This window comes from Lissotriton vulgaris, chromosome 3_1 (genome assembly GCF_964263255.1).
Source record: "Lissotriton vulgaris chromosome 3_1, aLisVul1.2, whole genome shotgun sequence".
Lineage (NCBI taxonomy): Eukaryota > Metazoa > Chordata > Amphibia > Caudata > Salamandridae > Lissotriton > Lissotriton vulgaris.
In genome coordinates this window covers 630739183-630766668 of record NC_141689.1, presented here as the reverse complement: position 1 = coordinate 630766668, position 27486 = coordinate 630739183, and the positions used below count along the sequence as shown (strand labels likewise).

The window sequence follows — 27486 nt, the reverse complement described above, 5'->3', positions numbered from 1 at the left end:
TAGTACATATGGGGGCGGGTAGACACCATATCACATGGATCTATAAATCCATCATGGAACTCACACAGGTACCACTGACACGATTACGGCTCCGTTGGGAGGAGGACTTCGCCCGGGACCTCCATGTCAGAGAGTGTCTGACTGCCCTAGAGCACCACAAAAAAGTGTCCCGCAACCAAAGATTCAAAAATGTCCAGTTTAATGTGTTACACCATGCCTACCTCACTCCGGTGCGGCTTAAGAGCTTTTACCCGTCATCCCACTTCGAATGCCCCCGCTGCCACACCCCAGACACCCCGTTTATCCACATGTTTTGGACATGCCCCGTGATGCAATCCCTTTGGACGACAGTGCACACCACACAACAAACAGTCACAGGCCTAACAGATTTCCATACATGGGAGGCGTGCGCCCTAGGCATCTTTAAGCGTAATAAGCGTAAGAAGGTAGAGACCAAATTTGCCCTGCTAGCAGTCCTACCAGCAAAACGCAGCGTGGCGATGTACTGGCGCGCAGCAAAGGGTCCCCCAATACCGGCAAGGTGGGGGGCAGTGAAGAAATGGGCCGCAGCTGAAGAAGACCTCATCCGCCAGGAGGAGGCTCGAGGCATACGACGGCGTCCCATATCACTAGAATGGGCGACGCTCCTGCATGATTTTACGCAAACACAAGCTGGTGGCACTGGAGATATGCTGGATACCCAGGTGGCATCTGGTCCGAGCTCAAGCTAATTCGCCCACGCACATTCCCCCCCCCTCCCCATCCCCCCTGCGACTCCAACCAAGCATCCAGACCACTCCCCGGGACGCACGTTCTTAAACGGGAGAGGCAAAGTTACAAAAAGGGCCCACAGATGAGGGCAGGACTCGGAGCTCCACTACGCTGGCCCTGTCTGATGTGATCCCCTGCCCATCCCCCCTCCCACCCCGACCCCTCATTCCCTGAGTTATGGATCCCCCAGTTCAGTTCAGAACCTGGATTGCCCTTTGCTGACACCCCTTAAAAAGGCACATGAACTAGAGACTATCATATGGATCGGAGGACCGCGGTAACCTTACCAATGACCACGTTCACGTTGCCCCCGGAGGCTCCGATGGAGGCGTTTGGGAGGGCCCCTTCCACTGGTAGGCTAATTGAATAACGGATTAATTGCCCCCGCTACTCACTGTCATGACCATGTTAATGTTGCTTGTAATACTGCAGCAGTCAAGTAAGAAATGTGAGTATTGTATGACATGTTTAAAAATGAAATCCAATAAAAAGGTTTAACAAAAAAAAACAATAAAATATTTTTTATTCATGCTGAGAACTCATGTCAGAATTAAAAACAGGCGTAGAACCTAAAGGATACCAATGAATCCAAGGTTCAACAAGAGGTTTCTTGGCTAAGTCCGCTCACAAAAGAGTTGATGGCAATTCATCAGGAGCGACTAACAGAGCTCTAATTGACCAAATTAGCAGTACTATTCGTGTAAGAACTTTAATGAGCAGTAATTTGGGGTATGGTAAAGATCTCTGGAAAAAAGCCCCCTCGTTGGGGCGCTCTGGGCATTGCAGCACCCGCACTGCGAGGAGAAGGGCCTGATGATGAAACATGTTGCTTTGGTGTGTGAGGGCTTGTGTATTCGATAAGTGATTCTCTCTCTGTCTGACCTAACTAATTGGAATATTAAATAAGTAACAACACTTTTCCGAAACAGCACTCTTTTTCATATGTTTATTCAAGGATTGGGGGCCGTAAAATCCCCTATAGCCCTTCATTTGTTTCTCATAGCAAACATGCAAGTGCAACGTGAAACATTTAATGTTAATTTACATGTTTAGATATTCTTCACAAAACCCAAGGCAAATGCCTGGTTTTAGGGTGATGGTTGGACAAGGAAAAACATATTGTATTTGTAAATGCTTGCTTAGTATTACAGCTCATAGCTTGGTTTGACATCATGTCCGTTACCATCTCTCCATGAGTTGCCAGCTCCACAAGGATGGAAAGTCCACAGAAAAGTTCCTCCTTAATAGCCCACAAACCGGTTCTGGCCTCTTGCCACTAATCAAGAAGAGGTAAACACTGGGAAAATTAACAAATTGCATCTTCCATTCACTGATATTATGACATGATAATGCAGATAAAAAACAAATCCAACAACGGCAAATTTATGAATAAAGGCGGTCAGCGCTAAGCATAGGACCAGTTAAGTAATATCAAATGTATGTATCTTACCATCTTGTGAAGAGACAGCGGTTCAGAAGACAAATTAAGATTGTTCTTTAAACAAAGTGTTCTAAAGACAGAGTCTGCTAAAAACATCTGAAGCCATGGGGAAGGTATGGAACAAATCAACGCTTCACTTTCTTCAACTGAAAAATCTAAAAATGAAAACAGTTATTCAATATAGAGAACATCCAGAAATAAGATTTCAAATGAACAGTGTAAACCAGCAGCTATTAACATTTTGGCTTCCGAGAACCCACAATGAATGACTAATGGACACCGGGGACCCCCACCTAAGCAATTACTACAATTTAAACGTCAAAATAATACATAAACCTACAGAAACATTTAACAAATACATTAATTATTAAACAATTAGTGTAATACACCCACAGAAGTATACAAACACTGAAATCTTAAGGAGAAGATAAGAGTGCTTCAAATTTGGGAATTATTTCTCATTGAAAAAGGGATATGATAGGCGATTGGATATTGCTTTGATTTTTTTCTCTTAATGTATACTCTCTTTTTGTCGTGCATACTAGTGCTGTAATTGAGGTTACCAAATATCTATACATTTTGCTGTACTTCAGCTGCTCCCACAAATCAATTTGGGAATTGGAATACCAGCTTAATTTTTAGCTTCAAATTTCAAATCCTTTCACATCTACAGAACGTTTTAAAATGTACTATTTTACATGTATCTTTTTATGTATAGGTACTTTATTAATCTGCTAATATTATTTCATTTTTGTAAGCAGTAACATACCCCTGAATAAGTAAGAGCCACTAAACAATAAAGAATATCTAACAGCTAGAACTACCAACCAAATATGCCTACATTGTATTGTATTGTAATTGCTTTTATATAATGCTTACTAGCCCTGACGAGGCATCGAAGCACTTTTTTGCAAGTAGCACAATACTCCAGAACCCATAAAGGATTAGTTTTGAATTAGTATAGTGTACATATGAAAGTAATGTGAGTGGTGGATAGTAGTCAGTTATCTGGATTGAGAAGAATAGTGGAGAGACAGAAGTGGGAAAAAAGGGTTGCTTTTATAAAGGGCTTGCTACCCCTGATGGGGTTTTGAAGCATTTTATTTCGGCAAGTAACACGCTAGTCCGGAACCCATAAAGGATTTTGCTGATTATCAAAATAATCCTATTAGGGAGGACAATTCAGAAACATAATCATTGGTGTTTCAACCTCCTTAGCTACTTCACAATATGGATTTACAGGCACAAAGACTGACGGAGGGTGAAGTAACATAAAAAAAAGGTTCAAGGTTCAATAGTGTTCAGGAGGTGATTCCTGCACATGACATGGTTATTTTCTACTTCGTACCACTAGTCCTCTCATCCACCTCACCCTCAGTTACAACAAGATAACCAGTCAATTGTTTAGTTAACCTTACACCAAAAAAAATAGGAATTAATAATTTACTCTATATACCTACATATATATATATATTTATATAGTGTTCACTGCCACTCTGTATGTGTGTGGGTGTATATATATATATATATATATATATATATATATATATATATATATATATATATATATACACACTGAAAAAACCATAGGTTTCAGCCACGTTATAGTTAGGAATTAGCATTTAAAAAACCTTAGAAATTCACTGAAAAAACCATAGGTTTCAGCCACGTTATAGTTAGGAATTAGCATTTAAAAAACCTTAGAAATTCACAAAACAAAACCATAGGTTTCACACGTTATAGTTAGCTGGACATTTCACTCATACAAAACCATTGAAATTCCCCCGTTTTAGTTAGTATAGCTAACTATAACTCGTGCGCCCGCAATGCACTGCTGATGACGTCACATACTACATCACTCATGACATTGTCAGTGACATCACTCATGACATCACTGATGAACTCTCAAATGACATCACTGATGACATCATCCAGTGAATGTGTGTTTTTCTGAAATTTAAATATGCTTTATATATGTATATCTCAAGGTCGATGGAAGAATAAATGGGTATATAAGTGTCTAAATGGATGATTTTTTTGTAAAATTAATTGTATAACTGACTGATTAACTGTATCATAGTGAATACATGGGTTAGTGAGTAATGTTTAAATATGTAAATATCTGTATCAGTCTCACACATTTTTTTTGAATAAGTGGATGCATGGGTTAGTGAGTAGCTACATGAGTGTCTATATAGTTTATTAGTTGTTTTTTTGAGCATCAGTATGAGTGTTTGAGTGTCTATATGGTTCGGTGGGGGATATTACTTAGCGCATAGAACACTCACTGTTTGTATGCGTTTTGAAGGCAGCATATGTGCAGGACTGTATGGGTGGATGAGTGTGTGTATAGGTGTTTAAGTGAGTGAATGACTGTCTCAATACAGTCTTTATGACTAAGTACATATGTTTTAAACTACTATATGTGAGTATTGGTGTATATAAGTGAGTATATATGAGAGTGAGAGATTGGAAGAGTTCCTGTATAGCTAAGTATGTGTTTCTATAAGTGATTCTTTAAGAGAGTAAGTATGTGTACATTTCTGTCCAAATAAGTGTAGTGGTGTGTGTATAGCTATATATGCAAGCAAATGGATGTTTGAAAGTTTATTTGCATGTGTAAGTATGTGTGTGTGTAACTCTATGTATGAGTGTAGGTGTGTAACAGGATGTATAGGTGTACGAGTACATATGATGAGTGAGTACATGTATGAGTGACTATATAGAACTGCTGGTGAATGAGTGGATGTGTATGTAGATTTTGGAATTACAGAATAGGTTGTTCTAACTAGTATTGATATTTCCATTGTTTTGAAAATTGTAGTTTCTATTTTTCAAAGTGTGTATCAAAGGTTGTATTAGGGTAAGAGGAGGTGTGCCACTCTTTCACAAGGGTGATGTCATCTGTGATGTCATCAGTGATGTAATCTGTGATGTCATCAGTGATGTCATGAGTGATGTCACTGACCATGTCATGAGTGATGTAGTATGTGACGTCATCAGCAGTGCATTGCGGGCGCGCGAGTTATAGTTAGCTGAACTAACTGTAACGGGGGTATTTCAATGGTATTGTATGAGTGAAATGTCCAGCTAACTATAACATGTGTGAAACCTATTTTTTTTAGTGAATTTCTAAGGTTTTTTAAATGCTAATTCCTAACTATAACGTGGCTGAAACCTATGGTTTTTTCGGTGAATTTGAAAGGTTTTGTAAATGACAATTTTAAAATGTATTAATTATTATATTTCTTTGTTTTTATAGTAATTTCCTACATTTTTATAATAAATACTCATTTATTTTATTTTTGAGGTTACGTTTCATATTTTTAATGTAAAATATTAACAAAAGTAAATTCAAAAAGAATGCACTGCTAGTGAAACTGCCTGGGAGAATTTGTAAGTGTCTGTTAGGGGCAGATTTACAACCCCTTGTGCCTCCTTTACACCGCCGTTGCATCACTTTTCTGATGCAGCAGTGGAGCAAAAAATGCGTCATGGTGTGTGGTATTTAGAATGTGACCTATCTGGCAGGTGTGTCACATTGTAAATCCCTGTACCTGAAGGAGACATACCTACATGGGGGTGGGGGGCGTTCCGGCGCAGGAACCCCTCCTAAAAGTGGCTGAGAGAAATCTACAAGATTTCACTTTGTTACTTTTGGGCTCATGCTGTGTCAAAACCCAGCACTTGCTCGAAGCAGGTGAAAGGATTGACTCAGCATTGTGAGCATAGAGCCCCCGAGCATTGCTAGAAATGCGTTGCACTTGCAACGCAACTTAAGCAATGCGCCGCCTTCACGGAACAGATACATCACATATCTGTACCGTATTTGCCCCATAGTGTACCACATTCTAAATACAGCACATCCATAGTGATGATGTCACAGTGCACAATAACTGGCATACCCCTGGGGATATGGCAGTTATTGTACATTTACCCATTAGTGTTTTAATATAGTGAATGGGTTAGTACACACTGATCAATGAGTCACTACAAAACTATAACAGGAGTGACAGAGTGTTTGCTGGAAGTGTAAGGATTGAGACTGGGGAATTGAACATATAAAAGGCAAGTTTGCAGGTGCATAGAACACTGCAAGTGTAGTCTATAAGAGTTTAAACCAGTCCATGACCTAAGGCCTACTTTGCTCCATGACTACTTAGATACTGACTGGATGATTACAGTTGTCCAAGGAGAGTGTTGAGCTGAATGTATAACTGCTTCACTTTTAAAACAGTGTATAGATAAACACATACTGCTGTATGGCTCACTACAATACTAAAATAGCAGTAGCAGAATGTTTGGAGGAAGTGTAAAGATACAGACTGGGCAATTGAAAGTTTAAAAGCCAAGTTTGCAGGTGCATAGAAAAAATCATTTATTGTTTATTAATCTTCCCAACGCCCGAAGCGCCAGCACATCTTTCCGACGGTTCGTTTACGATTTACAAATGGTAGCATTTTTTAAATTAAGAAGCATAATAATAACAAATATTAATCCTTTTTTTCTTCTTCTACAGATAACAATATTTTTTTTATGTCTTCTATTTACATGTTTTTATCATGAAAATGCAAAGAACACATGTTACTGAGTAACACTTTTTAAACTCGCCAACGTATGTAAATAATAATACCTTATACGTATTACGATCGAAATCGAAACCTTTACAGCTTCACAGATTGTAACTTTTCCGAACACGTGCAGAAGAAAAACAGTTCAAACGTGAGCATGTGTAAACTGCAAAACGTGCCATCTAAATAGGCGGACCCACAGTTTCCTTCCGTAGACTACTAGATAACCAAAAACTATATAAACCACACCTACTGTGCAATTAGTTTTGTTTTCGCAAGTTATTTCTGAGTCGTCAATCTGTGTTGCAGGTCCCGTTTTCTGACATCGGATTCTCTTTTTGCGTCAACAAACATATTCTGGAGTTGTAAGTTGTTTCAATATGGCATAGGCATAGCCTCAGAGGAGTTTATGACCCGTCATCACGAAGATCAAACTTTTTCACCTCCCAGAGAAAAGAAGTTCAGTAAATAATTACCGCTCGAAAGTATTTCATTATGGATGTTCTGTTAAATACAAAACTTTATTTTCCTTTTCTTTTTACTGTAACAATGGTATCAATCGTTATATTATAAGAGATTGTCCTATTGCTACAGAAGAGGAATGGGAGATTTTTCAGCGCCATCTATAACTTTGAAATATTAAAAAGTACTTGATAAGATATTTTTTCAAGAAACATATTTAACGAAACTGCTTTTCTTAAAAATATAGCTATCATGCATACTTTCTTACTTTAAATATTTAATATACCCTACATTTTTTAATGTTATTTTCTAATTTCTATTCTTATTTGCGGTTCCTATTCACCTTCTCCCTAAAGAATATATAGGACCTGTACTTTATATTATAACAGTACCATCCTATATATTCTTTAATGAGTATGTGATTTATTAGCGGAACAGTCTGCAACCTCTAAGCACTACGACAGCACGTTCCTGAATTGTACAGAAGACAAATTTGAAAAATAATAATGCATGCATTTCTATGTAATATGAAATCATTTGTATTTAACTGTTTTTTACTTGTTCTCTTGATCTGAGATAATGTAGTGCGGGAGTGTTTGTTGTAGCACTTCTATTCTATTCTACTTTATCTAAAAGTAGCTGATGCCCTCTTACATCATCAAGAATGTGGAACAACAATTTTACAAACTGTAGCACAAAAAAGAAGTAAATAGCCACGCTTAACTGATATTTTATGAAATTCCATTTTTAATTGACACCCCTTTCATATATACAGCGACCGTTTCTGAAGAAAGATTATTTGTATTTGCTTAATAAAAACTGTTTTAAACCTAGACTGATTTTATTGCTGCGCAACCACACCTCCCGATCAGGAAAGTAAACACCACATTATAAGTAAATAGTACTCCTAAGAAGTTTGTCACCTACAGACTTGATTAAAAAAAACAGCGCAAGACACTGTCATTTTTCTGCCGTGATTTATACACCACACGGCAACTATATAAATGGCCCTTGAAACATATAAAAAATGTGTTTCCCTCGTAATCCCTCTCCACCACCTTATGGGTACTGTACAGAGTTAATAGTGTTCCTAACCTGCCCTCTACTACTATCTTTCCCCATATTCCTTTGGAAAATGTATCACAATATCACTGTTGTCAGTGATATTGTGATACATTTTCCAAAGGAATATGGGGAAAGATAGTAGTAGAGGGCAGGTTAGGAACACTATTAACCGTTCTCAGCCAATAAGGAGCAAACTTGTGCTCGGAACACTTTAGCCAATAACATGTCCATGTTGTTCCACAGACGAGCAAGGAATGACTGCCAAAACATCTACTTTTAATACTTCATAGCCAATGAACATTAAGCTTTGTAAAGTCCCGCTTGGAGCATGTTACCCTAATACTCCCCGAACAGGAAGGAATCGCTTACAAAACTTTTCCACTGACTTCTACAACTAACGGTTCCTATGAAAAAAATAAATATAAATCTCCAGCACAGTAACTATTTCAATTAGCAACATATTGTGGTGAACCTCTAACCTTTGTACTCACGCAAGTGATCCATGAACTGTTACTATGGTAACAGGCAGAAAGGTACTGGCTGTACATAAAATCGTTATATTTACCCTGATCCTCTACAAGACAGAAAGGAAAGCAAAATACCACATTTACAACCCCCTTGCCCATTTTTTTTAATAAAAAGAGGCCCCGGGGGTAGCCATCCCCGCGCAGGGGGGACGCTCTGGGCCCCCATTATGAAAAAAAATTGCTCCCAGAGGCTTATTAACAATAAAGCGGGATTCGCCTTTTTTTTTTTCGCCCAAAATATATACCCTTGCGGGTTTTTTATAAAAAAAAAAAAATGTGCGTGACGTCAGGTACGGCGCCCCATACACGTACGGCGCGAAAGTTTCTAATTGTTCAAAAACATATATTTATGCATTTAACGTACATATTAAGGGAAGACATTATCTGGGTTAATCATGAAAATAGTTTTTTAAAACTTTAAATAAGCGTATATTACTTTTAAATGCAATTACGGAAATCGCATTAATCGAGACTGAATACGTTAGTACAGCCTGCTGTGCTTACGCTACCAGGAAAACACAACAACAGTACAAGGCCCAGATTTCCCTTGTAGTGATTTCTTAGTTGCAGGTCTAGTTGTCAGATCGACACACACATTCCCTAATGGCTGGTATACAGCCACACCACACCCATCCACTGCATTCGTCACTACACACGTGACCCTATGTATAAAAAAGATGGAGCGCACGTGTTGTACGCCATTTTAGAGTTGTTCCCAAAGTACCGAACAAGGGGCCTACTACTACATGCGTGGCCTCTTTGGTCACTGAGTTAGTGGTGCCCGAAGCACTGAGCCGGTGAAGAACTTGCGATGATGATGATGGGAGCAGAAGTATGTCGTTAGCCATAGAGATATCAAGACTCAGCACCATATATGAGACTTCTTTGTTGGAGATCGGAACTACATCATGAAGAAGGTGTCTTTTCCACGAAAAGGTGAGCAGTGAGGCTTGAGTACGCATCGGAAGGAGTCAAAGGGTTGTAGCAGACTAGATACAAAAACGCGACTTAGTATTTCAGAAGACCGCACTTCTATATAGTGTATTAATTTACATGTATAAACTTTTTTCCCAATAGCAGGAACCTTTTCATAATCGCTGAAATGTCCGGAATATTACCAATACAAACAGTTCGTAGAAATGTGAGAAGGAACGTGTATAAAAGCGCAATGTTATCTAACTCCAAATTCATATAGTAACAATTACCAATCATTACATCTTTCTTTTAATATCTTTTAGATGTAGACCTTCAGGATGGATTATGTAACAAGGACGACGGCAATGGCACAAGGTGAGCAAAGAAGCTTGTTTCCGAAAGAACGACAAGTTATCTGTGAAAGGAGAAAATGTGTAGTATGCAGCAGGCGCGCAAAACAAAAATTGGGCTAACGGGACTTCAACTAGGATGAAATAGCTTCCTGGGCCCACACACAGTGGCACCCGAGTACTTCACAGGTCTTTTAAGGACATTTTGGTTGTTAATGAGGCTTTGATGTCCCCCCCGCTTACAGCCCCTGCAGCTCCACTCTTCTTTTTGCTGGAAGTTAAGCCCCCCCCCCAAAAAAATCTAGCCCCTCCCCCCATATTTTTGACTGTGGTTGCGCCTCTGACTTCAGGCCCCCCCCCTGTCGTATGTGTGTCTCCCACGTTTTAATGTCCTTTTTTCTCTCTTTCTCTTTCTTACTCTCTCACATTGGTTCTCTTTCTTTATTCAAGTTTTGGACGCTGCTATCTCCAGTCTGCTGTATAAAACCTTAGCTGAGTTGAAGTGGTGAACTCTTTTGGTTACACTGAAGTCTTCTTTGACACGTAGAGCACCCTCTTTCAATCACGCCAATGGCACTAGGTGAGCAAATAATTTTGTTCCCGAAACAACAACAAAAAATTTGTGACAGGAGAGAGTGGGTAGTGTGCAGCAGCTTGACTGTGTAGAAATTTATAATTACCTCCGTGCAGTGACAACAGATAGGTTACAACAGTCTGAGAAACAGATCTACAAGCTTATTGTGCCACTTTTGTGCCACTTTTAACATGGGAAAAATGGCGCAAGGAGCTTGTAAATCTGCGTCTGACTTTTCAAGAAAAAATCTCAACCCAGGAAACTGCCACGCTCAGACCCGGTTCCTGCAGTGTCCTGGGGGAGAAACCTGCATTACAACGCAGTCATAACCACGCGTGACCGTCACCACAAATTCATTAGCATGCATATGGCTTTACTACGCATGCTTTTACAACTATTATACATTTACCATGCATGATAAAGAAATAAGCATGGTAATGGCTTTGTGGTGACGGTCACGTGTTGTAATGGCTGTGCCTTACGTGCTTCTAATTAGTTTTTAGCTATGCGTGTGACCAAGTTTGATAAGATCGGAGGCCAAGGACAAACACTGTGGTGTCTGTGGCAGGAAATCTCATGGATCACAGAGAAGATAGGTGGGGGGTAAATTGAAAGTAGCAAGTATAATAAAAATAACGGAGGAAAACTACCAAAATGGCAGAGGACGGAGTATGTAATTAACGTTTGGCGCCTCGGCAATACGTTTCAAATAAATATAGATAGAATATGATTATTAATATATTGCAAAAGTGAAGCAACGGATGAGGCACACGACCCCGCATAAGAAAGCAGAAAATGTAATACCTGAAATGAGGAGAGGTTTGCTTGGCGAACTTGAAGAAAAACAAAGAAGCGTGGGCTTGGAAACGAGGCTGCGCATGCGTAGAGTACAACTGGTGCAGAAAAAAACCCAGAAAGTTTTACATTCTATCATAGAAATATAGCTCTTTTTTTGACCAGTAAAGTTAGTTCTGAAAAGAACAGTTTTTTATGAGCTCCAAAGTCCCCACGGTCCCAGCCGGCTCCCAGCGTTCTTTGGGAGCCAGCATTGCTTTTCGTCACCCCGGGCACTGCAGAAGGCGGCACTGTAGGCACCCCGGGGCACTGCAGAACCCAGCCCTGAAAGGTGGTGGTCCCCAGGGCCATCAAAGGCTCCAGGAAGGGGACAGCGCGGCCCCCCTCCCAACATTCAAAAGCCCCGAGGGGTGGTAGTCCCCGTGTCTGGGTGGTCGGCCCCCCCAATCTTCTATATTAGAGCCCCGGGGAGGTGGCGAACCCCGGGGCGTGTGTGGGGGGCTTGAAACCCCCCCCACACAGTTTTTTTTTAAATAAAAAGAGGCCCCAGAGAATGGCGAATCTCCGGGGCTCCGGGGGGGCCATGACCATACATATAGTTAAAACCAACATTTTTCGTTTTACTGTTTTCTTCTGACTCGGTTCTACCAAGGCACAAGATGGCTGCCAACACTTCCTGGTTTGGAGTGTTGGCAGACAGTTGGCATCCAATCAACATGCAGCTCGTACACGTAATTGTTCGGATTTCTATACGTGTACAGTACTTCGTCTCTAGATATCACTATGATTTTACTTTTGATTTTCTCAATTGGCAGTCACCACTCTGTAGTTGTACTTTGACTACCTTTCCATAGGAAATGGCTTTCTTTGATTTTCTAATAACTTTGGTGCTGAATGCCGAATTTTTACAAGACTTTCCAAATAAGAGTTCTTTATCCTTAGCTCCTTCCTGGAAAGTTTTGGAGTGATCCATCAAGCAGGGGCCGAGAAAAATGGGGGTCTCAAATGCAATTTCCCTATGCAATATTCATAGGGATTTATTGAAAGGGGTACAGCAAAAATGGCTGAATAGAATGACTCCATATTTGTCAGAAAGCTAGATCTTGCTCCAGAAAGTATGCTTTTATGATTTGGTGCACATCCTTTTGAGTAGTTTTTGAGTAGTCAAGGTTCAAAAACTTTGTATGAGCAGGTTCACGAGAGGCATGTGAGAGTCCTGCTGTTGCCCAAAATAAAAAAATAGAACCATCTGTTTAGCTGAGGGGGCTTTTTTACCTGTCGGCTGTCTCGTGGGCATCCACCGGAGCTCATGCAGAGAGAGGTTATCCCCCGCACAAATTGAAGACATTTTTTGGGGTGGGTTTCTGCAATACCGCAGGAGCCAGCGAGCCATCCACACTTCTGCAGCATCCCAATGGAGGGCGATGGGCCTCAGTGGCTTCAGTGGGACACTCAAGGGATTAAAAATATATATTAAAAGGGGGGCTGGGCCTGTGTGTCTGACAGAGTAAACATTGGTCTAAGAAAACACAGAAAAACACGAACACTGATACTCCAGACCCCTGGGTTCAGTTAACGCCTTAACCGCAGCGGCAATTCCGCCGCGGTGCGGGCGCTCTGAGTGGGCGGGGCTGTGACGGCCGCTGGCCGTTCGCAGCCCTGGGGAAGGAGTGCTTTTGGCCGACGGGAGCTTGGAAGGGGTTAATAGTTACAAACTGTCTAGAGCAGGCTTCTCCAACCAGTAGCCTTCCAGATACCTGTAAATAGCTCTCGTGTGCAGCGCAGTGTACAAAATTAGTAGCTTTTGCTTGATTGAATTTAAAAATGTATATCAAAGTTAAAAAGCGTGCATTTGAAAAGCAAGTGTGTGCATTTTCAGAATTTATAAGCTGATCTTTGGTTTAAAATGGTGGAATTTTCAAAATATATTTACATTTGATATTTGAGTGATAAAAATCAGTGTTGCAGAGACTATTACTAATATTTTTTACTTGGTGCTAGTGGCCTTGCACTGAAGCTATGGCTGTTCTGTATTACCCATGTAGAAGCATTGCACATTGACAAAGCATTTTGACATTACTGCTGGCAACCATGTCTGATGCCCTGAAGTGATCACTGCTGGAATTCTTGCATATGGTAACCTTGACTGATGCGATTACTATTACATCTCTAACGATATTAGTAGCTCGGGAGGCTTTCCAAAACATAAGGGGCTCTTATTACATAAAAGGTTGTAGACCCCTGCCTTCTAGATCGCGTTGTGGTTCTGCCTGGGTCAGGCAGTTGCTCCTGTGAGCCAGGTGGGCAGTTGATCTCTCACAGTAGCCACTCCCACTTGCATTGACATCCGCCTGGGTGAGGACACACTGGGGCCCATCAAGATTGGAGGGTGGGCAGTGGTTCCTCTACCCTCTTCCTCCACCGCCTCCTCTGGGGAGAGATGGGGGCGGGGGGAATCAGAGGCCGGACTGCCTGTTAGTCTAGAGAGTGGTTTCCTTTGACTTGGACCACAGGACCGAATGAGATATTGACAGTACTTTTAGAATAATATGCAAACACATACATTTGACGTGGTGTCATTGCCTGATCAAGCTGGACAACATAGGATCACCAGCATATAGGCTTAGACGGCACTGTAATGGGCAGGCCCCTTTATTGGCACCTGGTGCCAGCCGAGTACAAGCAGGGCAGAGCACAGCACGGCCCGATTCTGCTGCCACTGCCAGCCAGGAGTGCATGTGCTGGAGCTCAGTGCTCGCTTCGCGTCACATCCAGCCATGGCTGTTAATTCCTGGAATAATCTTCTTTGTTTTTCCCTCACTGGTAGTATGTGTTCACTTCTCCCATTTCCTGCCCCTGCTGCGCGCACCAGGACTGCCATACCACCTCGTACTTCAGGTCATGGATGGGCAAAGGTGAGCATGATGAAACCCTTCCCTGCTACAGCACAAAAGTGCCAGGCAGCCTGCCAGAGTTTTGTATATGACTGACTCGTTTGTGTGTGAGTGAGTCTCAGCAGGCACCCAGCTTCTTCACTTATAGCTATACGTGTTCTTTGCCCAGAAGTGTCCAAATGTAGTGAACTGAGAGTAGTGTACTCACTGGAAACTCTGAAATGAATTAATTTATTTCTGCTTGCAGGATCATTTACTGATTATTTTTGCTGTATATAACTGGCTTGATGTGATTCTATGAATCTTGTGCTGCAAAGTAATTTTCATGCAGTTTCATTTCGAAAGGTACCTCACACTTCGAGGGAAATGGCAGCATCATGGGTAGCAGTCGATACAAGCGGCAGGCAATCAGGCTGTCTGGATCAGAAAGAAACTAAGCTGCAGTCTGCATGGTGCATAGGTGTGAGTTGCTTCACATAGGTCAGGCGGCTCTCTTCCTGCAGGAAGGGCACTATATGATCTAATGTACCATCTATGGGGCTGGGGTACCAAGAATGTATGGATGGTGTAGCATGCACTACAGGCGACACTTCTAACGCTCTAAAAAACCAAGATAGGGAGAGGAAAACCTAGAGAAATGGCTGCTATGAGGACATGGAGCTTAAAATCTGTCGATAGAGAAAGGAGACAGGATGGGGGGACAAGAAGGGAGTAGGGGTGACAGGTAAAAATGGAGGACAAAAGAACGAGGAAAGGATAAGCAGTCCAAATTGTTAAAGGAAGGTTAATATTTCCTGTAGAAGTTCGGCCTCCAAAATCCCTGAAGGGTGTCTGCCTTGTTCTGGCTGCAAATAGAGATTTGACTGAATTTTTCCCAGGGCTGTTTTCAGTTCTCAGTCTGGTCCTTTAAGGGAAGCTTGTGTACAGAGAAGGGGTTCATTAATCCGAAGGCCATGACTAGTAGTCAGGCCCTTCAGGTGTTCTTACTACACAAATATTTTACAGGGACAACATAGATGTCTTGCAATGCTCTAGTATACCTGATGTGTACAAGCAGGAATATATAGCATGCAGGTTTAACAATGCAAAGACTTACTGAAATCGTGTTCCCCGCTGCTTTTTTACAACAGACACCCTTGCATTACTTAAGATTTCTCTACTTTAGACTTTTTTTTAAAAATCTGCCTGGCCCGCTGCATTCTACCATGCACTGCATGTTAACAGGTTAAGCTGCAAACAGTCACTTTGTGACCAAAATGAGTTATGGATTAGAAGTAGAGGAAATGCAGTGCTACATGGTTGAGGAAACAGTAAAAAAAGAAAACGACCTGATTAGGGTGCAGGGTGAACAATGAATGAGGCGGTCTTGGTGACACGTGCATGGACCTGCAGATGTATTACAAAAGGGTTTGCAGACCATGCAGACTATTTATAGATTCAACAAGCTCAGAATATGGAGGAGCTCCATATAAAAATATAGTTAAGACATCAAAGGGGAGAGTGGAAAGGATATGGAAAGAAATGTGATGGACTAAATGAAGGTGGGAATGTCTATAAGCGCTGAATTCATTGTATTTGCTGAATATATATATATATATATATATATATATATATATATATACACACACACACACACACTTGTGTGTATATATATATACACACACACGCACATATATATATGTATATACATACGAGTGTGAGTGTGTGTGTAAAACACATTGCCACAAGTTCTGAACTCTACCATAGGGCCCCAAAATTACATATTTAATAAATAATGTATCTCACAATATATATAAAAAAAATGAATCCATGTCAACAGCCCGCCAAACCTTGTGCTACCTCTAAAATGCAAGGACAGACAATATTCCTTGACAGTACGCAGCCAGTCGAGGAATCCGACCAGATTTCCCTTTAAGTATTTCGGACTGGAATATGTCTGAAAACTGCTGCCGTGGCTGAGTGACCTATTTCGGAAGGCGCTGCCAGACCTTGATAGCATATACTTGAATCGCAGCAGCCAGTATTAGGATATTGCATTTGAACATCAGAGCGATGTGAGAGGCTGCACCCACCCCTCTGGATCTTGAAGATCCATAAGTGCATACTCTTAAAGAGATGCTTTGAAGTAGCGAGGACCAAAGTGTTATCATCAGAGCAGTGAAATAAATGGACTATTTGACATACACTGGCTCTCAGGCAGATTATTAGTGTTCAAAACACTGCTGTTAAGGTTGTTCTGTATAAGGCTTCTTGGTAAGCCTCATTTACAAGGATGTGGAGAAAATAGGTTTCTGGAATATAAACAATAAAATTGCTTTGAGAGGAACATAGATATGTTGAATACATTAAATAAATCAGGTACAGTTTCCTAAACCGCTTATTTTATCTGATAGTATCCGCGAGTCGCGTTTTTGTTTGTGTAAAGTATGTTTTCAGATTTTATAACAGTTACCATATTCATGTATGAGACATTATGGTAAATTAAGAATTGCGCAAAAGTAACTTAGAAAGACATGCCAAGGGGAGAGGAGCAAGAAATTATAATACTATTTGGTTTTTGAGATGTCTCATTAGTGAGTGCTCCTATAAACGAGCAATGGGAGGAAAATCTGAGTTTCACTGCCCATTAGAAGGGTGGCGACGTTGGAGGGGTACATGCGTTGATGTCAGGGTGGGGGGGTAGGGGGGGGGGGGAACAGGCCATGGCAAAATTAACATTTAGGGCCCGAATACGACTCTGGAGGTGCGGCTGTGCCACCAAATCCGTGGTCAGACCGCCCACCAGATTAAGAGCTTCCTCCTGTCTGGCGCGTTTTTTTTGTACATTCTCACGCTGGTGTCCTGAAAACCGGCACTGCAATGGGAACGAAAAAAACAGTACCTGCACGGCATGGACTAAACAGTCCATTCCATAAAGGAACTGGTTTGCATGCACACAGGAGGGCGCATGTTGTGCTCCCCAGTGTGCATTCACATGCGGAGGAGGCACAGGGGACCCTGCAGGGCTCCCTTTGTTTCTACTCCGCCACAATGCTCATGGAGGTGGAACCTCCATGACACCGAATGCGGAGAAGAAACTCGTAATATGCTTGGTGGGACCGCAGTGCTCCGGCCAAGCATATTGCAGCCTCCTGACCGCTGCAGCAGTCAAAATTTCTTTGATGTTTTCTAAAACGCCTTGCACATTCATTACCCTTTGATTACCATATTATATTGTATTTCATTACTATACATAGGAGTCATTCTAAGAAATAATTAAGGCATAGCAACAGATGGCAGCATCTGGTAAATTCTCACTTGAAATGTTTGGTTTGCTCTGGTTTACCCTTCAGACACCTAGCATGCAAGACCCAGTCTTCTCCCTCTTCCAAACACTGTATGCCACAGCAAAACTAACCCTCCCTGCCACCTGCTTGCGGCCCAGGAAGGCGAGGGGTAGGAGGGAAGTAAACTTATAGTGGTGGAGGTTTTTGGGGTCTACTGCTAGCCCAGTGGCACCAATGCAGCCAGCAGTAGCCCTCTGGTTCCATTAATTTTGACTTTTGCCAGTTGTTATCCCCAATTCTAAATTGCCTGGAAATGTGAGGGCATGGTGTCACAAGGGCTCCTCATTGTTACTGGATCGGAGGGTCCGGAAAATATTGAGTATACTAAGGATGACGCCACAGGAGACTACATGTATACCCTGTTGGTTGTTTGGGAGGATAGCCAGGCGGTTATTATTGCATTGTGCTGCAACTCGTCTTACCACTTCTTGCCCTAGGCATTAGTGGGAGTAGTCTGAGGACCAGTTGCCAAACAGTTGCTGAGGAAGATGAAGTTGAAAGAGAAGGGAGTGCTCTCACTGCCATAGCTACTGTGCTTGTTGGATTATTGGGACTATTAGCCACCATATATCAGCTAATAGTAGACAATTGTCTACAACTGTAAAAAACAGACAAATAACAGCTAGTTTCTAAAGCAAGTTGTTGGTCGCTAGTTGCTAACAGCTAATTCGTTCTTCTGAAGTTTACAGACGTAATGGCAAACTTTCTGCAGCTTTGAAGAAAGTGGAAGTGGAAAATCAACTTGTGGCATGACCTGTCTGTCCCCTGTAGAGTGTCTCCTGGCGGGTTCTGTACAGAGACTGTCCTGTTGGTAATTTGGGGCCAGATGTAGGTGGCCAAATACCGGTCGGTAACGGCCGATTTCGGCCGTTACCGACCGGTATTTGGAGTTTGAGATGTAGGGGGCCTTAAAAATTACCGAATCGGTAAAATACTGAATAGGTAAATTCAAGGCCCATAGGAATCAATGCCAATTACCGAATCAGTAAATACCGATTCGGTAATTACCGAATCATACCGATTCGGTAAAAATTACCGAATTATTTCCTACATCTCATTTACCGAATCTAGAATACCGAATCGGTAAAATTCGGTATTCTAGAGTCGGTAAATGAGATTTACCTACATCGGGCCCTTGGTCTCAGGCTCGAGATTTTGTAAGACTGACTGTCAAAGAGTGAAAGAGATGCCTGCCAAAAATGTAAGACCTCTGCGATCAGTGTGTGGCCCAAAATAGCATGGTCCTATAGCACTGAAGAAGACTGGTTTGGGAGTTAAATCGTAGCCAGAGGGCAGTGCTGATAGCTGATGCATCCCCACCTTCCAGCCTATCAAAAACTGAATCTGCCCCACTTTTGAGCCCTCTGCAGAACTTTGTCGCAACACACTTTAAAGTTTCTGAGCACCATAAAGTGCAGAAATGCTCAAATGTTAATTCTGAATCTGATACTGACGAAATAAAAAAGCAGCAGCCTCCTGTTATTACAGCCATTCCAGATAAAGTGCTTTGTTAGGTTGAAGTACATTTACCTGTGGATTTGTCTGCACCTTTGTTGAAACTTAATCATTGTGCTGACCGTAATTCGTCCATGAGCTCTGATCAATTTCATATTGCTTTACTTGTTGAGTTGACTGAACCTGCGGCTGATTTAGTTGAGATAGATTCCAACAAAATAAGTGACAAAATCTTTGAGTATTCTGAGTATGTGGGCAAGGAACTGGGTAATGTGATGAAAGTGTTAAATGTGGGTAAAGGGGGAGGGGGAAGAATTGCTCGTGTATCTTCCTCCCCGCTGTTTGAAGCCAGTTCTACTCAAGCCCTGACGACTGAAGTAGACATTTTGGCGTGACATCCCAAAAACTTTCCGTAGCATCCCCCAGCAAGAATCTGCCTACAAAGTAATGACTTAATGGTACCATACTCCCACTCGACTTAAAAAAAAATCCTCAATGCATCCCCCCTATGTTGGCGCTGTACTCAGGCACTGGGGGATTTTATACACATTTAGTGGGCGTGCCCTCTCCTGACTGCTTATTGGAAAGAAGTCCTCAGCCATATTAAACGGGTGCTTGGATATCCACTGTCTGAAGATCTGCTCACAATCTTTCTGGGCCTTAAGCCGGTGAACCTGAGAGCTATGACCCGCAATGATCTGCACCTCAGCCTCCATATGATGGGTGCTGCAAAGCAAACTGTTGCACTCTCCTGGAAGAAAGCAGTAGCGCCTTCCATAAACGTGAGGTTCACCCGCTTATGGTACACAGTGGCAATGGAGCTGCTCACGGAGCGCCTTCAACTCCAGGATACTAAATTCAGGAAACTATGGAAACCTTTGGTAGACCATTTGGGACAACTGGAAAACGTTAGATTACAGCCACCAAGACTCCGAGCCCTACAGTTTTTTGATTACACTGCATACCACCCCCGCACACTCTTCATGCTTTAGGCACCCTGTCTTCCAACGCTTAGACCATTGTTGCTGTCCTCCTCCCTACTTCGCATGCTGCCAGAGATGGTACCTGGTGTAGCTGGAGCTGTACCCTCCAGTAATGCGGCATGTCTTGGAACTGGTAATAGGGCGTCACAACTTCCCCCTCGTCGCTTCTACTCACCCTTCCCCGCTATCCTCTTCCTACCCTCCTCTCCTCCCTATTGGTTGTTTCTTCTTTGCTATTATTTGATTCATGTTGTATAGCCAATAGGTACAACAATGCCAAAGTAACACAGCACCGATATGCTTAATAGGGACAGAGTCCTAAACCGCTAACACGTGGCCTGGTGTTATAGAGACTTAGCCCCTACCTCTAAACAATTGGAACTCTAAGATGCCAGTATTAGAGATGTTTGCGTCCAACACTGCCCTTCGATAACGATTTGGTTGCCTGCATTAAGTAACGGTGCTCTGCATGTCATTTTAGGCCCACAGTGCTAGCTTTGCATGAGATAATGTATGGTTCTTGGTTCTTGGAGTTTCGACCTGACTCCCTCAGTATTGCCTTGAAACATCTGCATGCTGTTGTATTATGTACTGCATTATGTTTTTCTATAAATGCCAATAAAAACGTCTTGAAACAAAAACATTACTAACTAGTTCTAGTTAATATCCAACAAGCTAGGCAGATATTATTAGAAAGTATTAAGATTGGCAATAATAGGGTCCTGTTTAGATACAGTATAGCTAGTAGAGGGAGAAAGGAAGCATATGCACCATAAATGTCAGAAAAAAGCCTTCCAAATCTTCTAATTACTTCCTATTTCTTCCCCCTCGACGTCTTGCTAACTTGTACTAGGAGTGGTAAAGTGTGAGATTTATCAAGTAAGAATGAGGTAGTTTCTCCCTGCAACTTAAGTTCGTTTAAATCTGTAATACTGCCTAAGCAAAAAAAATATCCAGTTTCTAAAAAGAAAGTCATTGCGGTTAAAGATGATGTACCAAGTAATAATGCTGTTCAAAGACGCCTCTGGAAGGTAAGATCCCCAGAGTACTTAATTTTAAAACTCAGAAGTTGGGAAAGAGAAAGTCAAAGATCTTCCCCGTTTTACTGCTCTAAACTCTTAGCAGCTTTCAAATATATTGCAGCATTGAAAGAATTACATTCTTTAGATTTGTACTTGGTGGGATTTAGTTTGCTTAAAGGGTGTGAAGCAAATAAAGTAGAATTTCAATCTAAGTCAGTGACAGTCACTGTTAAGGCAAGATGGTCGGATTTAATCTTGCAGGGTATAGAGCTTTGCGAACGTCCTGACCCCAATGCATCTAGGAATATGAATTCTAGTCTAATTGCCCCTCCCTTGCTTTGACTACAAAAGAGATAGACTGCTGCACACATTGAAATTCCTCACTTATCTAAAAATAATTCACGGACAGGGATAATAGGAAGCGTTCAAATCTAAAAATACAATTATAATTCAAAATGATTTGTTAAATACTGGTAACTTTGATTCAACTTTTGCCCACAAGTCAAATTGAGGGCAGGTCAGTTTTTGAAGAGGAGGAAGCTGGAAGGGAAACTGTACTTAGGTGAATGGACATCCTGAATTCACAAAGATTTTAGTTTGGAACATTTATGGGTATATCATCATATCTAGTTAATCTTCTTATAAACACATTTTAGAGGAATACCCTATTTTTTATTCTAGAGGAAACTTGGCTGTGGGAAAGCCTGACTGTAGATGGGTTTATCATCTATGCAGAGACTGCTTCTCCATCAAATCCAGGACGCACTTCAGGAGGGGAGATGATTTTAGTGTTTGGTCTCTGGGGGGGAAAAGTCACACAGTTGAAGAACTCTTGTAACTGTTTGCTAGCCTGTTCTATTTTATTATTTAACAAGCAATGCTTAAAGAACCTGCTTATTTGATTGAATGTTTATAGGCCCCCTAACTGCACTAGGTTTACGATGAATTGAAAAAAAATGGCTTATAATTTGACTAATTTGCATTGCCATTTTCTTTCTGCTTTGTTTGTTTTGGCTGTGGATTTCAATTTAAAAATGATGCTCTCTATATTTGATACTTTTCTGGAAGACCCAATAGAATGCTTTCAGATTCCCAGAACATTGTCCAGCTTGAAGATCGTACTGGTAGAACGAACAAGGCATTGTCAGTCTTGAGTCAGCACAATTTAATCAGTCTTAATGGGTGATTTCTAAGTGATACTTCTGCGATAGCGGAAAATAGGTAGCGTGGCGCACAGCAGTGGTTTTAGATTATGTTCCTTATGTTTGCTATGATTTTGTTTATAGTTTTAGGGTGCTCCAGCAAGAGGCGTAACCGTCCGTGTACGTCGTAGATAAGAACTGGTTGTGTGCGTTACATGGGGAGTAAACGCATCCTTGCGTGTGGGCACACACTGTGGTTGGTCAGATAAAGACAGACTCCAATGTTACTTTTGGCGGTAGATTATTTATTCATCAATATCGCAAAAAGTTGTTTGCATGTTTATTCACAAAATTTCAGAATTTAAAGGTCCCATCATTACAACATGATGATATGTAGACACACATTTCCAAAGAAATACTCCGATGCATTTCGGGCATGGATTGCCCTTTGTCAAGGAGTTCTGAAAGCAAAAAGACGCTTTTACCTTCCGAGTTATAACCAATATAACATATACATTCACATTGCATGAAATATAATGACATCATCAGTAGCAGAAAGAACGTGACATACCCATTTAATAAACCTGTGTAATGACGTGAGCTAGGTGAGAAACAGTGGGGGTTCGGGGGGATGCAGGAAGTTAAGCGTGGTACACTTACATGTCAAGGTCGTGTAAACTCTTGGCTCTCTGGGGAGACAAGAAATGACGGGCGGTTAAGCGGGATGAATACCCGACGTTAAACACAATAACGCGGGTCTCTGTTGGAGCTCCAACTTACTTGGGAATGGGTGGGGGGGACGGCTGCTGATGGATCCTAGGGTCGTAGACCGGAGGGTTCACGAAGTGGCGGCAGGAGCCGCCGGTATATGACACTACGCGGAGTTTTGCTGTGGAAATTAAAAAAGGACTGGGCAAGTGATCGGGAGGGTGGCGGCCATCTTGGAGTGGGGAGTAGACGGTGAATGGGGAACGATATGTCAATTGAAGATGTGTACAATGGTAATATGCAAGCAGCAAACACAAGAGATAAAGTGTGAAACAAATATACCACAGGGGGTATTTATAGAAAACAGCTCAGTTCAATCCGGTCATTGAGACCGTGAGGCTTCATTGCCTGTAGTGTGTATATCCAAGCGGTCTCACGCTGGAGGAGAGTCTTGTTGTTGTCTTTTCCCTCATGTTTTTGGATCATTTCGAGCACCAAGAACTTGAGTTGGGCCACACTGTGGAGGAGTTCATTGAAATGTATTGCAATGTTCGATTTTTGGTTTGTCTGTGCGAATGTTCGACTTATGTTCATTTAGGCGTGTCTTTATTTTTCTGGTGGTTTTACCTACATATACCATGCCGCTTGGGCATTTCAATAGGTATATTAAATTGGTTGAATCGCATGTGGCATCGACATGAAGTTTGATTTTGAATCCTCTCATTGGGTGGTTTATACTGTTGCCCATGATGATATTGTGGCAATTGTTGCAGTTGTGGCACGGACGTGTGCAGGTATGGGTGGTTTGTTGAATGGGTTCTTTGCATAGAATTTTTTTTAAGTTCTCAGACCGGGTGTATGCGAAGATTGGTGGATTTTCAAATAAGTTGCCGAAGTCAGGTTCCGAGGACAGTATGCGCCAGTGTTTTAAGATGATTTTTTGGTATTTTTTGCTGGAGGTAGAGTATTTCGACACCAACACTGTTCTGTTTTCATCTTTTTTCGAGGAGCCTTTGAGTGCTTCCTGGCGTGAGATAGCATTGGCTTTCTTGATGGCTTCAGTAAGGGATTCTTGAGGGTATCCTCTGTTGGTAAATCTTTTGGCCATTTCCTCCATTTTCTGTGTGCATATTTCTGGATTTGATACAATCCGTTTTATTCTTAACATTTGACTGTATGGCAAGTTTCTTTTGAGCGATTGTTGGTGAAAGCTGGTGTAGTGGACTGTGTTGTTGCGATCTGTTGGCTTTCTAAACAGATCAGTTGTTAATCCTGTTTCTGTGATTTTGACTAAAACGTCAAGAAAGGTGATTTCGTGTTCACTGATGTTCAACGTGAGAGTGATACGGTTGTCTTTGGAGTTCAGGTCAATCAATGCCGATTCTAAATTTTCTCGGGTATTTTTCCAAATGAAAAATAAGTCGTCAATGTAACGCACATATAACTTGAGGTTGTCTGACCAGTTGGAATTGGCGTAGATTTAGGTTGCTTCAAATTCTGACATGTAGATGTTCGCATAAGTTGGTGCAGCGCAATTGCCCATAGACATTCCAGACATCTGAAGGTAGTATTGTTGTTCATGTGTGAAGTAGCTGTGGTATCGCGTGAAAATGAGGAGTTCCATGAGGAAGGTTTGTAGAGGTTCCGAAAGATTGCTGTTCAGTAATACCTTTTCTATTGCTTCAATCCCACCTCCATGGGGAATAGACGTGTAAAGACTTTTGACATCAGCAGTGCACAGGATTATATGTTCATCTGTGGCAAGTGATATTTCAGAGAGTTTTTGGAGAAATGCGGTTGTGTCTTTGATGTAGCTCCTGAGTTTCGTTACGATGGGTTGTAGATGACGATCCAAGAATGTTCCTGTTGGTTCATGTATAGATCCCCGCGTGGACACAATGGGTCGGAACGGGGGGGTCGATTAAGTTCTTGTGGATTTTTGGTAACATCACGATAGTCGGCCTTCTGGGATGTTCAATGATTAAGTATTTTTTCGTGCGGTCATCAATGGTACCGTTCTCATGGGCTTTAGACACCAGGTCAAGGAGTTCTGCTTTGTATTTTTCCGTTGGATTGGTACATAGAAGCATGTATGTTTCCAGCTCATTTATATGTTCTATGATTTTGGCATCGTCATGGGCAACAGTATAAACCACCCAATGAGAGGATTCAAAATCAAACTTCATGTCGATGCCAAATGCGATTCAACCAATTTAATATCCCTATTGAAATGCCCATGCGGCATGATATATGTAGGTAAAACCACCAGAAAAATAAAGACACGCCTAAATGAACATAAGTCGAACATTCGCACAAAAAACCAAAAATCGAACATTGCAATACATTTCAATGAACTCCACCACAGTGTGGCCCAACTCAAGTTCTTGGTGCTCGAAATTATCCAAAAACATGAGGGAAAAGACAACAACAAGACTCTCCTCCAGCGTGAGACCGCTTGGATATACAGACTACAGGCAATGAAGCCTCACGGTCTCAATGACCGGATTGAACTGAGCTGTTTTCTATAAATACCCCCTGTGGTATATTTGTTTCACACTTTATCTCTTGTGTTTGCTGCTTGCATATTACCATTGTACACATCTTCAATGGATATATCGTTCCCCATTCACCGTCTACTCCCCACTCCAAGATGGCCGCCACCCTCACGATCACTTGCCAGTCCTTTTTTAATTTCCACAGCAAAACTCCGCGTAGTGTCATATACCGGCGGCTCCTGCCGCCACTTCGTGAACCCTCCGGTCTACGACCCTACGATCCATCAGCAGCCGTCCCCACCACCCATTCCCAAGTAAGTTGGAGCTCCAACAGAGACCCGCGTTATTGTGTTTAACGTCGGGTATTCATCCCGCTTCACCGCCCGTCATTTCTTGTCTCCCCAGAGAGCCAAGAGTTTACACGACCTTGACATGTAAGTGTACCACGCTTAACTTCCTGCATCCCCCCGAACCCCCACTGTTTCTCACCTAGCTCACGTCATTACACGGGTTTATTAAATGGGTATGTCACGTTCTTTCTGCTACCGATGATGTCATTATATTTCATGCAATGTGAATGTATATGTTATATTGGTTATAACTCGGAAGGTAAAAGCGTCTTTTTGCTTTCAGAACTCCTTGAAAAAGGGCAATCCATGCCCGAAATGCATCGGAGTATTTCTTTGGAAATGTTTGTCTACATATCATCATAATGATGGGACATATAAACTCTGAAATTTTGTGAATAAACATGCAAACAAATTTTTGCGATATTGATGAATAAATAATCAACTTCCAAAAGTAACATTGGAGTCTGTCTTTATCTGACGAACCACAGTGTGTGCCCACACGCAAGGATGCGTTTACTCCCCATGTAACGCACACAACCAGTTCTTATCTACGACGTACACGGACGGTTACGTCTCTTGCTGGAGCACCCTAAAACTATAAACAAAATCATAGCAAACATAAGGAACATAATCTAAAACCACTGCTGTGCGCCACGCTACCTATTTTCCGCATCATAGTATTCTACCGCCCCTTAAGCAGGCAGCACGCCAACAACCATCATCAACAAAATGCAATATGAAGTAATATCAAAGTCAACTGAAGCTCGAGCTAGCACGCTCGCTTTTCGAACTGAAGAAACTGAACGCATTTACGCTCTTATCACCAAAGAATTAACTGAAACCACCTCAAGCCGAACAAAAGAACAATGTGTGAAACAACTAATGTACTTATCCAAACGGAAAATCAATCAAAAACTACACGTGAACACGCTTATTAAGTATCACCGAGCACAGCGCATACCCCGCGGACTACGGATTGCACTCAAACCCTCGCTCTGTAAAAATTCAAAACCTTTCCAAGAACGGTGGAATGCGATCTTAAATAAATGTAGTCTCGATCTTATTCTACTGATTGTGGAGGAATTATCAACAATTTTACTTGATTTATCAAAAGAAATCACTGCCATAGAAGAAGAACTAAAGGAATCCATCACACCTGAGGAATTAACAACCATCCTAGAGGATGTCAATAATCAACTTGACAAACACACTAAGGAAATTAATGAGCGCAAAATACGCAAATTCCTGTCGAGATACCCTCGACTATAAACTTGGGAAGGTATACACCTGGGCCGATGTATACGCACAACGTCGCCGAAACAAACCTTACAACCAGAACACTGACACCTCATCTTCAGGGAGCGACCGTTCTAACCGCCCACCCAAAAAAACCACCCAGGAACGAACTTCATCAAAAGAACCCCGAGATCCAAAACAAACAACCGGTTCAACCAGTGAGGGCCCTTCAACCTCCGGGCCTTTTTTAGAATCAGGCCCCGACGAAGCGGACGACCCCGGCGGGGAAAAAGAACAAGAGAAAGATCAAGAACAAGCTCAACCTCAGGTCATAAAAAAATCCAAGAGGAGGAATCGCTAGTAATCAACATCTCTGATACTGCATTAACCGCCCATGAAACCAA

At 41.8% G+C, this 27486-nt stretch overlaps 1 protein-coding gene across 1 annotated transcript in view; it reads right to left on the bottom strand.

The window, feature by feature from the left end:
* Positions 1-27486, bottom strand: part of SLF1 (SMC5/6 complex localization factor 1) — a 754058-nt gene that overhangs the window by 219933 nt on the left and 506639 nt on the right. The window contains exon 13 of the mRNA XM_086960920.1: positions 2222-2367. Coding sequence (XP_086817046.1) covers positions 2222-2367 — 146 coding nt within the window. The remainder of the gene's footprint in view (positions 1-2221; positions 2368-27486) is intronic.